General features: G+C 34.9%; 1 protein-coding gene across 1 annotated transcript in view; it reads right to left on the minus strand.

The window, feature by feature from the left end:
• FMN2 (formin 2) overlaps nt 1-17669 on the minus strand; it is a 259754-nt gene that overhangs the window by 98922 nt on the left and 143163 nt on the right. Inside the window, exon 11 of the mRNA XM_006924128.3 lies at nt 9602-9694. Within this exon, the coding sequence (XP_006924190.1) occupies nt 9602-9694 (93 nt within the window). The remainder of the gene's footprint in view (nt 1-9601; nt 9695-17669) is intronic.

The following is a 17669-nucleotide window of genomic DNA, read 5'->3' on the forward strand; positions in this document are numbered from 1 at the left end:
AGATTTCTTCAAAGGCAAATAATACTACCATAAAGAAAAAGGTTGACACTTGTCTTTCTGTTTGATTTATTTCACTTAGTATAAGACCTTCCAGGTCCATCTATGTTATCACAAGTGGTAAGATTTCATTCTTTTTTATGGCCGAGTAACATTCCATTGTATAAATGTACCATAATTTCTTTATCCAATCATCTATTGATGGGCATTTAGGTGGCTTCCATATCTTGGCTATTATAAATAATGCTGCCATAAACATGGAGGATGCACATATCTTTTCAAATTAGTGTTTTGAATTTCTTCGAATAAATATCCAGGAGTGGAATTGCTGGGTCAAAAGCTAGTTTTATTTTTAAGTTTTTGAGGAACCTCCATATTGTTGTCCACAGTGGCTGCACAAATTTGCAATCCTACCAACAGTGTAGGAGGGTTCCCTTTTTTCCACATCATCACCAACAGTTGTTGTTTGTTGATTTATTGAAGATGCCATTCTGACAGGTGCGAGATGATATCTCATTGTGGTTTTAATTTACATTTCTCTGATGATTAGTGACGTTGAGTATCTTTTTATATGTCTATTGGCCATCTGTATGTCTTCTTTGGAGAAATAACTAGCCAGGTCCTCTGCCCATTTTTTAAATTGGATTGTTAGTTTTTTTTGTTGTTAAATTACATGAGTTCTTTATAGATTTTTGGATATTAACACCTTATTGTATGAATCACTGGCAAATAGCTTCTCTCACTCTGTATGTTGTCTTTCTGTTCTGTTGATGGTTTCCTACGCTGTGCACAAACTTTTAGTTTGATGTAAACAAACAAACAAAACAGAAACAGACTCAAAGATGCTGGGAACAAGTTGATGGTTGCCAGATGGGAGGTGGGTTAGGGAGTGGGTTGAAAAAGGGGAAAGGGTTAAGAAGTACAAATTGGTAGCTACAAAATATTCATGGGGATGTCAAGTCAAGTATAGGAAATATAGTCAATAATATGATCATAACTATGTACAGTGCCAGGTGGGTACAAGACTAGTACAGGGATCACTTCATAAATTATATAAGTGTCTAGCCACTGTGATATACACGTAAAACTGATATAAAATAATATTAAATATCAATTGTAATTGAAAAAGTTTTTAGGCGGGGGGAGGTGAAGAAGAATAAGAGGTTAAAATTTCCAGGTATAAAACAAATGTTATGGGGATATAATATACGGCATAGGGAATATGGTCAACAATATTGTCATAGCACGTATAGTATCAGATGGTTGCTGGACTTATTATGGTGATCACTTAGGTATATAAATGTAGAGTAACTATGGTGTACATCTGAAACTAATATAATATTGTACGTTAGCCATATTTTAATAAAAAAACCTTTAAAAAAAGAAAAGAAAAAGGTTGATAAAAATTACTACATAGAAATATTGAACTTCTGTTCATCGCTTGTTAGTAAAAGAAAAGTGAAAAGACAAGGTTCAAAATGAGAAAAGTGATTGTAATAATTTAACTGTTTCGATATCCTGAATATATAAAGAATTCCTAATATGTCAGTAAGTAAAAGATAGACAAATCAACCAAAACAGTCAAGACTCTCAAAAAGGTAATTCATGGAAGAGGAAATAACTATAAACATATGAACATGTGTCACTTCTCATAAGTAATCAGGAAAATGCAAATTAAAATCACAATGAGATATCATCTCACATCTGTCAGAATGGTTTCTCACAAAATTAACAAATAACAGGTAGCAGTGAAGATGTGGAGAAAACGAAACCCTCCTACGTTGTGGGTGGGATGCAAACTGGTGCAACCACTATGAAAAACAGTACGGTGCTTCCCCCCAAAAGAAAATAAGAGCTGCCATACAACCGAGAAACTTCAGTTCTGGTTATTTATCAGAAGAAAACGTATGGTGGTTCCTCAAAAATTTAATAGAATTACCATATGGCCCATCAATTCCTCTTCTGGATATCGACCCCCAAAATTTGAAAACATTTATCTGTAAAGACACATGCACCTGGATGTTCACTGCAGCATTATTCATAGTGGCCAAGCCATGGAAACAACTGAAGTGTCCTTCAAGAAAGCTCTGGTACACATATACGATGGAATATTACTCAGCCATAAGAAAAGATGAAATACTGCCATTTGCTACAAAATGCATGGATATCGAGATTATCGTGCTACACAAAATAACTCAGGCAGAAAAAGTTGAGAACCATATGATTTCACTTGTATGATATAAAGTGGGATATAAAACTGAAAGCAACAAATAAACAAGACAAACAAACAAAAACTCGTAGGCACAGACAACAGTTTAGTGGTTACTAGAGGGAAAATGGGGGTCCATAACAGTAAAGGGGGTCAAATATATGTGATGGAAGGAGATTTAAGTTTAGGTGGTAAATAGACATGCAACACACAGATGATGTAATATCAAATTGTACACTTGAAACCTATATAATTTTATTAACCAGGGTCACCCCAATAAATTTAATTTAAAAGCCCCACAAATTTGAAAAGATATATGCAGTTCTGTGTTTATTGTAGCATTATTTACAATAGCCAAGATAAGGAAGGAACTTAGGTGTCCATCTATAGATTAACAGATAAAGAAGGTGTGTGTGTGTGTGTGTGTGTGTGTGTGTGTGTGTGTGTGTGTGTGATGGAATATTACTCAGCAATTAAAAAGAATAAAATCTTGCCATTTGTGACTACATGGAGGACCTACAGTGTATTACCTTAAGGGAAATAAGTCAGACATAGAAAGATAAAAACCATATGCTCTCACTTATGTGCGAAATCTAAAACAAAACAAAACAAATGAAAAAACAAAACAAACAGATCCATAGATATAGAGAATAAGCTGACAGTTGCCAAAGAGTTGAGGGGATAACATGTGAGTGAAATAAAATTTTTTTAAAGAAGAGAGAAAGTGTGAAAAGGATAAAATCGAAATGCAGATTAGTGGTCATGTCTGAAGAACACAGGCCTAAGATGGGGGAAGGATAAACAGAAGGGTTGAACATACTGATCAAGTTTTATTCCTTGCACAGGGTCTCTATGGCTCATTTCATTATAATTCTTTAGATCTCATTTCAGTTGTAATATGTGCATACATATATAACCTTATTTATGTTATATATAACATATATATGCCTTTCGAGTATACATTTGATCCTCATTATTCAAAGATTCTGTATTTTTAAATTTGCCTACTCATTAACATTTATTTTAATTCCAAAATCAATACTTACGGTGCTTTTGCAGTCATCACAAACGTGAGAAACAGTGTAAAATGTGAGTGCCTGACGAATCGTCATTCTCAGCTGATGTTAAATAAGGCAAGGCTCTAACTTCTTGTTTCAACTCTCATACTGTAAATAAGTGTACTTTTCACAGTCTATTGTGTCACATCTTTTTAGCATGTTTGTGCTTTTTAAAAAATTTCTAAAATGGCCCCCAGCATAGTGCTGCAGGGCTGTCTGCGGTTCGCACACACAGGAAGGCTTCAGGGAGAAGACGCATGTGTGAGATACGCTTTGTCCAGGTGTGAATTACAGCGCTGCTGACTGTGAGTTTAATGTTAATGAATTAACAATGTACATTAATTAAATAAGGTATCTTCAAGCATTAACGTACATAAAACAAGGAAGCATACTGATCAAATTATGAAAACAAGACCAAAACATAACCAGAGGCTTGAAGAAACCTAACCTTGTATTTGCTCCTACGAGCAAAGATACAATATTCACTGATTCAATGTTTGTGGCAACTTCATAGAACATAATTACAACAAACAGGGAGAGTATAAAGAATAACAGAATATGTTTATTTTTCTATTATACATAAAATATAAAACATGCAAAATTATATGTTGTATATATATAAATTTATGTTGTATATATAATTATGTTATTTTTGTGTTTTATAATATATGATATGTTGTATACTTATAAAAATATGAAACATTATAAAATATTTCATAATACAAATGAAAACGTAGCAAAAACGATATGTAGAGTATGTATTCACCAGCAAAATATATATAAATACAAATGGATATATGCATATAAATATGCTTCTATGCACAAATTTTCTCTGGAAGGATAAAAATGAAACATAACATTGGTTAAAATAGAGGAAAGTAATTGTAAGAAGACTTACAACCCATTATATACTTGAATTTTATAATAGATGTATTAATTAAATATTATTTCTTTCACTCATTCATTAAAAAATAAACAATGAGGCCAAAGGCCCTGTCTTAGGCAACCACACTGGTGATGTCACGATGACAGGGAACATAGCACGGGCGGAGGATCTGAGGGGCTTGAGTTGAACTGACAGTCATCCCTTCATTTATTCATCTATGAAATAAATATTTATTTGGAGCCTATTGGTACTGGGGGCTGAGGATACAGCATGGAGCACATTACGGAGGCAGTTGTCAGCGACCCTCACGTATGTAATAGATTCCAGCTACTCCTCAGAGGCTCTTTGCTCATTTTTCATCGACAGTTACAGAATGAATGACCATGGCTGCTGGAAATCTTACCCTCAAAGAGAAGTGGTGACAAAGCCTATTCTTTTCAGAAGAATCGCTTCAAATATATGCTTCCCACATGTTAAGGGTGACCGGAAGCATACAATGGAAACCAAAATGAAATCATCATTTATCACTGTGTCAAGAGAAAGAGCTTTGTCTGTCTGGTGCATGGTGTCAGCATGCACACTGCACGAATTCAAAAAGTGTTCCTGTTTTCCAGTTCTTGTATTGGTGACTTGAGTTTAATTGAATATCTTACATGGGTTTCACCTACATTATGGTTTCAATCATCTTACGCAACTGCCTTTTTCACTACCTGAGTTCCTATTACAGCTCCAGCCTCTTACTAAAGGTCTTGATTCCAGCACGACTTTGTCATCTATTACGTGATTTTAGTCAAGTATCGAACCCTCTGAGTCTTTGTTTCCTTATTGTAAAATGTGACAGTGATGGCTGTTCAGACTGTCCCAAAGAGTTATGACTAAAATAATGTGGAGTATAAACGAGCTCTGGTTAACTCTTAACCAACCATATTATTATTGTTATCATACCAATAACAAGTGAACGTTGTTTGCTTAAAAGACAATTGTTTCATTTTCAATTTTAAAGTCAATATAAGAGTACTTCACAAAACAAATTCACCTTACATTTTTAAAATCACTGAAAAAAGTTCTCATTATATTTTCAGAAAAAGAAAACATAACATACCAAAAATGCTCATTCTTGAATATGGAGCACTGATTACAGCACACCAACGGGCACTGTTTCTGATAGAAGATGTTCTAGCAAAATCCTCGGTCCCTGGTACAGTTAATATCCACTGCTTTCACCAGCCCTTCATTCTCAAGCATGGAGTTACCAAAACTAAAGGTTGTTTATTTAAGAGTTGAGGTTTCAACACCCTTTTATTATACGAATGTGATTACAGATTTATGCATTTTCATCTTGGATCTATTCCTCTAGTTCAACTATAGTTTACTATGCTTCACTTAAGAAAGAAATGTTTGGGAAAAGACGAGGCAAGGAAATGGAGAGTGAGGCTAATGAAAACCTTATTAGCCATTTCTTATTTGTAAAATCACAATAAAGACTTTATTTCATTTACTAGCATGAAGAGAAAATACGTTTTCTTTGTTTGTTTGTTTTTGTTTTTAAATTGCCATTCAACAACAAAAAAGTTTAGCTTAAGTTTTAAATTAGACCCTTATCAAAATGTATGGCATGAGTAAAAAGGCTGTGCAGGCCAACGCCAGAGAGCTAGGCTTCTCTTTCTTTCCCACCAACCTCACACATGTGGACACACACACAAAGGCAATCCGCTATATCTAAGGTCAGCAATGTGATTTTCATATGGACACTTTGTCCAAAATATAACTTAGGTTCAAAAAGAATCAGGAAGAATAAAAAGTAAAGAGTGTGCTGAGTTCTGAGAAAATATTAGCAATGCAGGGAGTCCCCTGGTGATCTCGTTTATCTCATCTTTCTTACTTCTGCTACTTAAAAAAAAAGAGGCACAAAACAAAATTTAATGAAAACTACAAATAAATGCTCAATCACCATCAGGAGATAACCAATTAGTTTTCTTCATGATACATGCACAAAAATAAAATCATCACATATCTTGGCAAAAATTAGAGATAAGCTAAATTACAGTGACTTTGATTAAACAGTTAAGTCAAACACTTATGCATCAGTTATAGTTGTGGCAGAATTGTGCTCTTCTACTTCCTCACTTTTCTTAAATGTTAAAAGCTCAGAAAATCGATTTTTGCACATGGCAATCCAAAAAAAGACATTCCATCCAGTGACAAGTACCACTATGACCATTGCTTCCTTTCTGAAATTCTTCCTAACTCTGCTTCTATTACAACTGCCTCTCTCATTTTTTTACTACCTATCTAACTACTAACACCTATGGGGGTTTCTCTTCCTCTGTCCATTCTGTAAATGTTATTCTCCTCTAGAATTCCATCCCTGGGTCTATTTTTCTTATCTGTCTAGACGACCACTTCGACTCAATAATCATGTTGCTTATAAGATGTACAATCCTCCATCTTAGACCTCTGTTCCATGTCTAATGCATGTCTCCACCTGCTCACTGGGAACATCCACCTGTGTATACACCGACTCAAATCTTTCCCCCTATTTACATTCTCTACCCCAGTGGTTAGCACCACCACTTACCCAAGTCAATCAAACCTGAAATCTGGACATCTATCCATCACCTTGATGCCCATCTGATCACCAAGAAACTTTTGTTCTACATTATTATTATCCCTCCGATCTACACTCCCCTCAGCACCACCATTACGTCCTTACAACAGGGCCTCGCTTCTCTAGCAATACACCATAACGATTTCACAAGTGGTCTCCCGCCTCCGGGTTCGACCTGCCACCCTTAGCCCTTCCACATAGATGCCAGTGTAATTGCTCTTCAAACTTTAAGCCTCTGTCCCCCAAGACGTTGGGATGAAGCTTCAGTTCTTCAGTCAGGTTTGTAGGCACCATGGTGGGTGGCTTTGGAAATTTCTGTATAACTGTGTCTTGTCTGCTCACCACGGAACATGGTTATCATTATGGTCATGTGTAAGGGGAACAGGAAGATTGTGGAGGTTTGAGAGAAGATAGGAACAAATACCAGAAATTTAAAAAACTAAAATTGCAAGGGAAAGCATAACATTGCTGAGTTGAAATGAGTTCCGACAGCAGGTTTCTGATCATGACTTTAAGGTGACACAAGCCAGTGTCGTAAGGGACACCGCCACCCCCCCAACACACAAATGAGCTACTTTGATGCAAATATAGAGACAGGGAAGAAAGATGTATGCTTAATGAAGGTCGTGGGCTTTTCCTGGTGAGCAGGACAGGGTGTGCTATGTGCCGGGCATTGTTCTGGGTACGAGGATACAGGAAGAAGCAAAGCAAAGCTGTTCTCCTCGTGGAGCTTACATTGTTGAGGGACAAATAAATAACACAACTGCAAAGAGCCGTTAAGAGTTATAAAGAATATAAAGCTAAGTGGAGGTCAGAACATATTTTGAGAACATTATCTATTAACATTATATTCTCAATTCTTACAATGATGGTACATAGCTAACATTATTACAAACGAGGAATGCCTTACGGCAGTGGAACTTAATTCTCAAAATCTGCCTATTTTAGAGCAGAGGTGAGGGACATTTGCAAGGAAGAAATATTTAACAGAGACCATGAAATCTTGGCTTGAGTATAATTAAGAAGACAGAAAGTGAAAAAGTGGGTGGCTCAGTGGATTGTAGAGCAGAGTGTGGTTGGTAAACCACGTGATAGCTGAATTACAAGGATAAGAGATATTTTTATTATTAATGCAATAAAAATTTTGGCCAGTACTGGAAATAGTCTCTTGAATTGTTTGAGAGAGATTTTAGATTTTAAAAACATGACACATTAAAAAAGACTTTTATGGGATATATAAAAACATGAATATACTGATGTAAAGTAATCTGAGTTCAGAGGTTAATGTAAAAATACTATCTTATTATTGAGAAAAACCTAATTATAAGCAAAAATCTGGCATACGTTATTTCTACGAAAGTGACATGCGTTATTTTCGTCTATAAATTTAATTTTAGAATTTTGTCCTGATAACTAGAATATGGGACAAAAATTGGCTACATTCAAAAAGTTATCTTAAGAGAAACATTATTTTGAATTCCACAGTTTTCACTATATGTTATTGATACAGATTCATGAGCAACCATGTTTAAAACTGGACTTTTTTTCTTCCACATTTTGACATATTTGATCCATATAAGTTTTTCTAAAGGATTTGCTGTTGTCATCATCTCTCTTCCAGATAATTTAGAATGTAAGATCAATTAAGACATATATTTTCTTATTCCCTGTTATAACTCAGTACCCAGGAGAATATTTCGGAAAAAAGTAGGTTTTCAAAAACTTTTGTTCAATGAGTGTGTAATCATAGAGCATCTGAATAGGACCGGAGAAGGAATAAAAAGTAACTGAAAGTGCTGAAGGGACCATGGAAAAAGGCTCATATCACTGGGACTGTTTAACCTAATGGCAAAAAGGTGAGTATTTTGTACCTATAACAACACATAGGTTATTATCCTCACAAGACTTACAGTTTCAAAGGGAGAACTGCTAATATCTGAATTTCATAATAAGGGGATTAAAAGATTTTCCTGGAAGATCATAAACATCTGAATAGATACTGCACCACTTAGTATTACTGGACAATTGTGTCTTCCATTCAAGTGAAATACTAGACAAAGTCTGAGAGTCTCTACCCACCCTTCGAACCCTCATAAATGATCACCAAAGATATCAGAAATGAATGATCATGTGTGATTTGTAAGCACAATATCTAAATTCCACCTGGATTACAAATCATAATTTTGCTATTCACTCAAAAAATGACTAAGATATAGTCATAAAGAAAATTTCAGTGCCTGGTTTACAAAATACAGATTCAGATTACATCATAAATCGCATGTTATTTAAACAATATGGGTGACACTTGCCAACATTTTAGAAATTCAGCAAATTGTTCAACCTTTTTTAATGAGTCATAGAATTAAGGGCTCCTTCCTTCCCATGAACAAATAAAAAAAAAGTTTTTAAGTTCCTTGGAAAAAAAAAGGTGCTAAGTATCCAGAAGAATTTATACATCCTATAAAAAAACAGCATAAATGTTTTGAAGATCTGAAAAACATCAATATACTTTGTTTTTAGATATAATGTTTTGACAACTTAGGATATCTAAATTTCTATCACAAAAAGCATACAAATTTTAAAGTCTTTATGAGTTATTTTAACCAGTATCTATTGTATTTACTGTCATTATAAAAAACAATAATAATGAGCATTATTGACAAAATAGCATGTTTAGCAAATTGCTAGTCTTTCATAACTATGTGACTCATGATTAAACAAAGTTTGTTTTTTTCTGATGTCAAAATAATCCCTTTTGAACCAATGTGTATGTTTTTCAAAAAACACCTTCTACCTTTCTGCTGAAAAGGGAGGGAAACGCAAAATGTCTCTTGAGAATTTACCTTGAATGATAAATTGTTCCATGTTTTCTTTGAAAGGTTGAATGTGCTCCTTTGAGGACACCTGGTACACTTTCCCAGCTTCGACCTCACAAGCTGAAATTAGAGAGACACTGTTTAGAACACCCTGCTGTTAATGGAGCACAAAAAACAATTTAAAAATGTATCAGCTAATGTTGGAATATCTTGTTAATCACACAAATTGACATATATTCTACACATATTTTGGAACATCCAACTACTGACACAAGAAGTCTATGATCAGGGCTTCATTTTGGGGATTATAAAAATAAATTGTTAACAAACTGTAACTCTAGTTCAATCACTTTCAAACTGTGTCATCTTGGGCAAGTTTCTTAACATCGGAGCCTCGGCTTCAGGCATGACCCCTGGCGCCTGCCTCTCAGTGCTGGATCAAATCAGTTAATAGATGGAAAGTGTTCAAACAGTGCCTGGCAGGCACCCAGTAAAGCATATGCCATTATGTCCTATCAGCATCACAGTCATCATCATCTACTGACTTCTAATGCAAGTTTATCCTCAGTTAAAGTCCAATTTCTGAAAAAGAGATAATAACTGTGGTGCTAATGTTAGTACGGCAACCAATTATGGAGCCCCGTTATGTGGTGGATATCTTTCACCTTGATCTTTAGAATAAGTTGTGAAGTGGACGTTATTACCCCTTTTACAGCTGAGGAAATTAAGGCTCAAAGAGGGTACTAATTGGTCAAGTGTCCACAGACAATAAGTAATAGATTCATACTTGAAATCCAGATCTGACTCCAAAGTAAATATTCTTCCCACGCCTGTGCCATCAAAAATGCCTAGTATCTACAGATCTCACTTGGGTGAATTAAGATGTATTTCTACAAAAGTTTCTGATGAATTTCTGCCATTATGGTAAGAGTGTGAAACCTTAGCCTAAAAGAAAATAATTTCAAAAAATTGAAAAAGCACATATTTGAAAGAAAAAACTTATGACAGATACATGTTTGACTCAGGTAAACATACTCTCACTACAATTCTTAAGGTTGTCAATTCTTCAAGAAGACTTTGTAATTGCATTATTTAAAATATTTTTTTTAAATCTTATAATACCATATTTTCCTTTTCTTTCTCCTCCAGGTCATTACTTGTTTAAGCAGGGGAATACAGGAGAGCTGTATTGTTAATGCACATTCTCCTCCATCAAATGTAAAACCAGTTATACACATGTAGGGTCCTCTCTATATTTTTCCTGCGTTCCTTACTCTCTGCCTGAGCAATCTCTTGTATGCTGGTGACTGTTCAATCCATATCATTATCCCAGGTATTTTGTAGCTTCAGACTCATATATTAAATGTCTGCAGATATCAAACACTCAGTATTTTCAATACTGAACTCATCATAGCTGTCTCTAGTCTTGCTACCTCCATCAAACCAAATCAGGAGTTATTCTTGACTCCTTCTCCTCACAACATCCTGCTGATATCACTATTACCTCCTCAGTGCTTCTTAAGTCTTCCTATCCTCTCTATTCCTGCTCTATTCTGGTATAAGTGCCCTCCTTATTCTCATCTGGGCTGTTAAAATCTCTTAATCAGGCTTGCCATTTCCCATCCCCCACAGATCTACACAGCTTCGCACAGCTTAAAAAGTCATCCAGAAGAGACTTAACCAATAACCAACTGTTGAATAACTTCTACCCTCACAACCACATCCTGAATTGAGGAACAATTTCAAAGCCTACAACATGAAGCACAGTACTTTCCTCAATCTAGGCCTCGCCAAACTTTCATTTGCTTTTACTCCTGATATTTTTTGCAGACTCAGTGCAGGAAGTTCTCATCTCCCTGCCCTTGCTCATGTTGGTTCCTCTGCTTAGAATGCTTTTCTCCTTACTCCCACCCCTTAACTCACCAGTTACCACTAACGCTTCATGACTTAACTCACGTGTAACTGCCCATAAGAAGTATCCCCTCACCTCCCTATATACCTTGCTTTCCTCCATTCCCTGTCACTTGTCTCTTCTGTGATCTTACAGCGTTTTATGCACGCAGAATTAAAGCTATTACTTACCAAGTACTTTTCATGTGCCAAGGACTTTCTAAATACTTTACATGTGTTCTCCCATTCGATCCTCAAAAAACCCTTTGAAGTAGATTAGTAATACTGCTCTTGCTTTATATCAGAGGAAAATGAAGTACAAAGAGACTGCCCAACTTACATAGTATATAAGTTGAGGAGTTAGGGTTTAATATCAGCTTCCTGGCATTAAAGTCATTTGTAATTGTGTCTATTCTGTCCCACTAACTGAGCAACTTGAAGAGAGGCAATCTAATTCCCATTTGTATTCCTAGTGCCTGATACAAGCAACAAACTGTTGAATGATGTGTTAGTGGTTGGATAAATAGCTACTGAGTAGAAATAGCACTCTAGGTTTTGGAAGCTAGCAGACAAGTTTCAAATTTTAGTTCACTCACCCACTGAATGACCCTTGTAACTTGGGGTTAATTACCAGACCTCTTTGGATTTCAGTTTCCACATCTAACAGTGGATTTAATAAAATCTCTAACACTAGGGTGACTATTGTCTAAACTAGGTAGAATATCCTTGAAACTAAATTTGGGATTTAGAAGTAGAGCCACAGAAAAATAGTAGCTATTTTTTTTTTTAATATAAAACCAGATATAGTTTAGCTTAGAGAAGGCTAAGATGAAATAACAGAGCTGCTTTCAAAAAGTTGAAGTATGGTCCCAGAGATAAGAAAGTGTAGACTTCCTCTATGTCGAGTCCAGGGAAGGAGATGGCTAAACAAGCACAGAATATGCAGCAGATATGGAGAAAAGGTATAACAAAATATTTTTTAAAATGAGGAAAAATTATATTTTAAATTAAATTTCACTTAATTTTATAAATGTCCCTGGCCCATTCATATGAACTATATTCTTAATATAAATGAAAGCAAAAATTATTATTTTCTATCTCCTATCTTTTCCCCTTCACTTATAGATTTTCCTGTACAGAAGGGTAACCAAACAGAATTTTAGATCCAGAAAAACTCCAGTCATTTAACTGACAAACTCATTTCCAGTCCTCCTTCTAGAAGGTCACAAAAGATTCTTGTCATGTATCTGGGTGTTTCTAGTGACATCCATTCATATCTCTGCCAGGCAGCATCTTCCTTACTGAGCGTATCTAATTATTAGAATTCTCAACTACATACTGAGAAGAAATCTCTCTCTCCCTACAGGATACCCCCGTGGAATGATATATCTGGAGTTTGCTTTTAAAATATTTCAGATAGATTCACATAAATTACTTGTGTAAATGAAAAGTAATTTTCATTTCAATTCACCATAGATAGTTCAAATCTTTAGTGAGTCACAGGACAATTCCACTCTCTTTGAAAACAGAAGAGGACCCTCGCTTCCTACCATTCTTCAGTTACTCACTCCACTGTGTTGCCAGCACTTAGAACATTTCCTGGTAAGCAACCAGCATTAAGCAACTATCTGTGGAGTGGATGGAAAAATAAACTGGATTCTTCTGTCAATATGAACTTATTAATTTGCAAAATGCCATATTTATTCAAATATCTCCATGCTTTATACATTCTATTCATTCACCGGACTACTATTATCCCTTTGACTAATTATTGAACTTCGACTTATCCATCCATATGCAATTATCACTGCAAGGTTCATCTATCACCCTAAGCCAAGAGGGTCGATCTCCCAATGAACTTCGCATCTCCATCTTCTATAGAACATGTGTAAATAATATAAGATAAAAGCAAAGCTTTGAAAAAAATAGATCTGGATTCAAGTCTAGTTCTACTAGTAGCTATGTGATCTTAGGCTAGTTCCTTAAATTATCTGAGCCCCAACATCCTCAACTAGAAATTGGGTTGATGAAGGGAGAGCACTTGAGCACTAAACACTGAGCTGACTCTTAACAAGTTCTCAAAAAGTGATAGCTATTAATGATATTATTTTATTGCATGTATTTGTTTATGTGTCTTTATCTCTGATTCTACTTTGCATTCCCTGAATCAAAGACTGTCCTATTCACCTGTGTGCCTTGTGCTTGATATACAGAGTAAGCACTAAAACCTTGTGTAAAAAAAAAGTGCTTTCAGCTATGCCAATGACCATTGACTTTCCTAAATATGAATATTAAGCCTCCAGTGGTAGGTCACATATAATCCCATGTAAACCTTACTCCAAGTGTACCAAAATCCAATCCAAATTACTAAAGCTCTTCACTGTGATATATATCCTGTGCAATTATTTGTGGATGGCTGTTGCTTTATTTCATTATATTAAGAAGAAAGAGCCTGTTGGATAACTCTAAAAATAAAATGTAAAGTTCTAGAGATTGTATGTACATATATGTAATATATAGTATGTATACTTATATAATTATAGATTCAATAGTACATATGAATATGCTGAATAAGGAAATTTCTTTATAAGATTAAAAGCTATTCTTCTCTTAACTGTAGTACATCTTGCTGCATAACATCATCCTGGCAATTACTTATTATTTTCAAAAGCAACTATGTGAATTTTTAAAAAAATACCAAACACTACAATCATACAAACTTGGAGGGTCATTTAGTAACATTATTAAAAACATAAGATACAGTTTTTGGAAAACTAGCATTACAGTCAAATCCAAATAATTTTTAAAAATATGCTAAAAGTTGTTGGCATAACTGAGTAATTCCAATCATGCTGTTTGTTTAATTTAAAGATCTTCCTAATCCAAAAAGATTTCGTATTGTGTTAAAGGGATAATACTGGAAAAGCATGAGTTAGGTTTCCAAATACAAAGAAAAATCCAGCCAGAGAACAGGAAGAACAAAAATCTCCCTAATGATCCCACTAGAAAATAGGTTCCAAAATATGAATGCCATCTACAGACTGGTGTGTTGGGGGCAGAGCAAACATCATCTTATTACTGTCATATTAAAGCAAGAACATCGCATACACTCTCTGAAATGAACCATATCGTGAGGGTTCTGGTTTTTTTTTTTTTTTTTTTTTTAGGGAATTGAGATATTCCAGCTGTAACTTATACAAGTCTCCAAATCAATCAATGTTAATCAGTTTAGAGTCACTGCTTTTCTATGAGCTTCCAGGAAAATTCACTAGTATCCATAAACCTGCCTCATTAAGTTTAAAGAAAGTCACATAACAGACACAAAGGAGAAGAAATAAGGTTGATTAATCAGAAATTCTTTCTTCAAAAACCAAACTGTTTCCCACGTAAGCATAGCTTGTACATTACCCCGGATTCAGTTTCAAAAAACAGAAACCAATGGAGATAGAAAAAATAAAAAAAGAACTAGTCAGAAATAAAGAATATAATAACTGAAATGAAGAATACATTAGAGGGAATCAACAGTAGATTAAATAAAGATAAGATCAAATTAATGATTTAGAAAATATGGTAGCAGAAAACACCTGATCAGAGCATCAACAAGAAAAAAGAATCCAAAAAAATTAGGATAGCTTAAGGGGCCTCTGAGACAATATAAAGCATAACAACATTCATATCATAGGAGTATCAGAAGGAAAAGAGAGAGAGTAAGGAATTGAGAAATTATATGAAGAAATAATGACAGAAAACTTCTCTAACCTGGTGAAAGAAATAGAAATACAAGCCCAGGAAGCAGAGAGCCCCAAACAAGATGAACCCAAGTCCACACCAAGATGCGTCATAATTAAAATGACAAAGGTGAAAGACAAAGGTAGAATTTTAAAAACAGTAAGAGAAAAGCAGTTAGTTATGCACAAGGGAGCACCCATAAGACTGTTCAGCTGATTTCTCACCTGAAACTTGGAGGCCAAAGGGATTGGCATGAAATACCCAAAGTGATGAAAAGCAAGGACCTACAACCAAAATTATACTGCAAAGCTATCATTTAGTATCAGAAAAGGAAAAGCTAAAAAAGTTCACCATCACCAAACCAGTATTATAAGAAATGTTAGGCTTTTTTAAAAAAAAGAAAAAGGAAAAAAAAAAGATAAAAAATACGAATAATAAATGGCAATAACTACACATCTAACAACAGTTACTTTAAATATAAATGAATTAAATATTCCAATCAAAAGATAGGATAGCTGAACAGATAGAAAACAAGATGCTTACATGATGCCTACAAGAGACTCACTTCAGATTGAAATACACACAGAGACTGAAAGTAGAGGGATGGAAAAAGATATTTCAGGAAAATGGAAATCAAGAAACAAACAAAAAAGCTGGGGTAGCAATACTTATACCAGACAAAATAGACATTAAAGAAATAGGCTATAACAAGAGACAAAGAGGGACCCAGTAATCTCACTTATGGGTATTTATCTGAACAAATCCAATATGCAAACCCATATGTTCGCTGCAGCATTATTTACAATAGCCAAGATTTAGAGGCAACCTGAGTGTCCATCAATGGATGAATGGATAAAGAAGTGGTACACATATACAATGGAATATTACTCACCCATGAAAAAAGAATGAAATCTTGCCATTGGCAACAATATGGATGGACCATATGGAGGGTATTGCGCTGAGTGCAGAAAGTTCGACAGAGAAAGACAACTGCTATATGATTTCACTTGTTTGTGAACTCTAAAGTACAAAACAAACAAACCAAAAAAAAAAACAGAAACAAACTTATAGATGTAGAGAACATTTTGATGGCTGCCAGATGGAAGGGGAGTTGGGGAGGTGAAAAAAAAGAAGAGATTAGAAGTACAAACTGATAGTTAGAAAATAATCATGAGGATGTAAAGTATAAGGAATATAGTCAATAATATTGTAATAACTATGTATGGTGTCAGATGAATACAAGATTTATTGGGGTGATCAATTCATAAGTTATATAAATGTCTAATTACCATGTTGTATACCTGAAACTAATATAATATTGTATGCCAACTATAATTGAAAAATAATATATTAAAAGACACTTCTCCCTAGAGGACATATAAATAGCCTACAAACATATGAAAAAATGCTCAACATTGCTAGCTATTAGGGAAATGCAAATCGAAACCACAATGAGATACCATTTCACACCCATTAAAATAGCTATAATCAACAGGACAAGAAATAACAAATGTTGGAGAGGATGCAGAGAAACAGGAACTCTCATACACTGCTAGTGGGACTGCAAATTGGTACAGCCACAATGGAAAACAGTATGGAGGTTCCTCAAAAAACTAAGAATTGATCTACTATTAAGCTAGGCTGAAAAAGTAGAAAATCACATGATATCACTTATATGTGGGATATAAACCTAAAAGCAGCAAATGAACAGGACAAACAGAGACTCAGGGATATGGACAATGGACTAGTAGTTACTGGAGGGTGGGGTACAGGAGAGGAGAGGTAGTCGGGGTAAAAGGGGTCAAATAAAGGAGGGTAGGAGGAAAGTGAAGTGGGTAAAGGGGATCAAATATATGGTAGCTGAAAGAAACTGAAACTTTGGGTGGTAATCACACAATAGCATATATAGATGTCAAATTATAATGTACACTTGAAAATTGTATTAACCAATGTTACCCCAATAAACTTAAATAAATAAATAAATAAAAGTCAATGGAAAAAATAAATAAAAATATAGTTACATTTTCAAAAAAAAAATGAAAAAATGAAAAGAAACCATGTAGCTACTTAAAGCTGACTAATGAAGCCCATGAGATGCTTACAAAATATTTGCTGTAGCAGAGAGTTTGGGTTCCACACTTGGCCTCCAGGAAAGATTCCCATAACAAAACTGCAGAGCTGGCCTTCTAGAGGGGTTTTGCCTATGTCACAGTCAGGATGTGTATGCTGTATGGTGGGTACCACAGAGTCAACTATGGCTTTAGACTCAAATCTCACCTGCTAAATCACTACCATCAAATAAATTGTTACCTAGTGTCTATACTTGTCCTCTCAATACTTAAGGAACTGTTGACTGGGCAATGCAACACTGTTTAGGGAAAGCCCAGTCTCTCCACCTCACTGTTTGAAAGGCAAAAAGAACAAAACAAAATACAAACAGCAAAAAGATGCCTTTTGCCTTCATCACCTCTCCTGA

The sequence above is a fragment of the Pteropus alecto genome, unplaced genomic scaffold (genome assembly GCF_000325575.1).
Source record: "Pteropus alecto unplaced genomic scaffold, ASM32557v1 scaffold279, whole genome shotgun sequence".
NCBI lineage: Eukaryota > Metazoa > Chordata > Mammalia > Chiroptera > Pteropodidae > Pteropus > Pteropus alecto.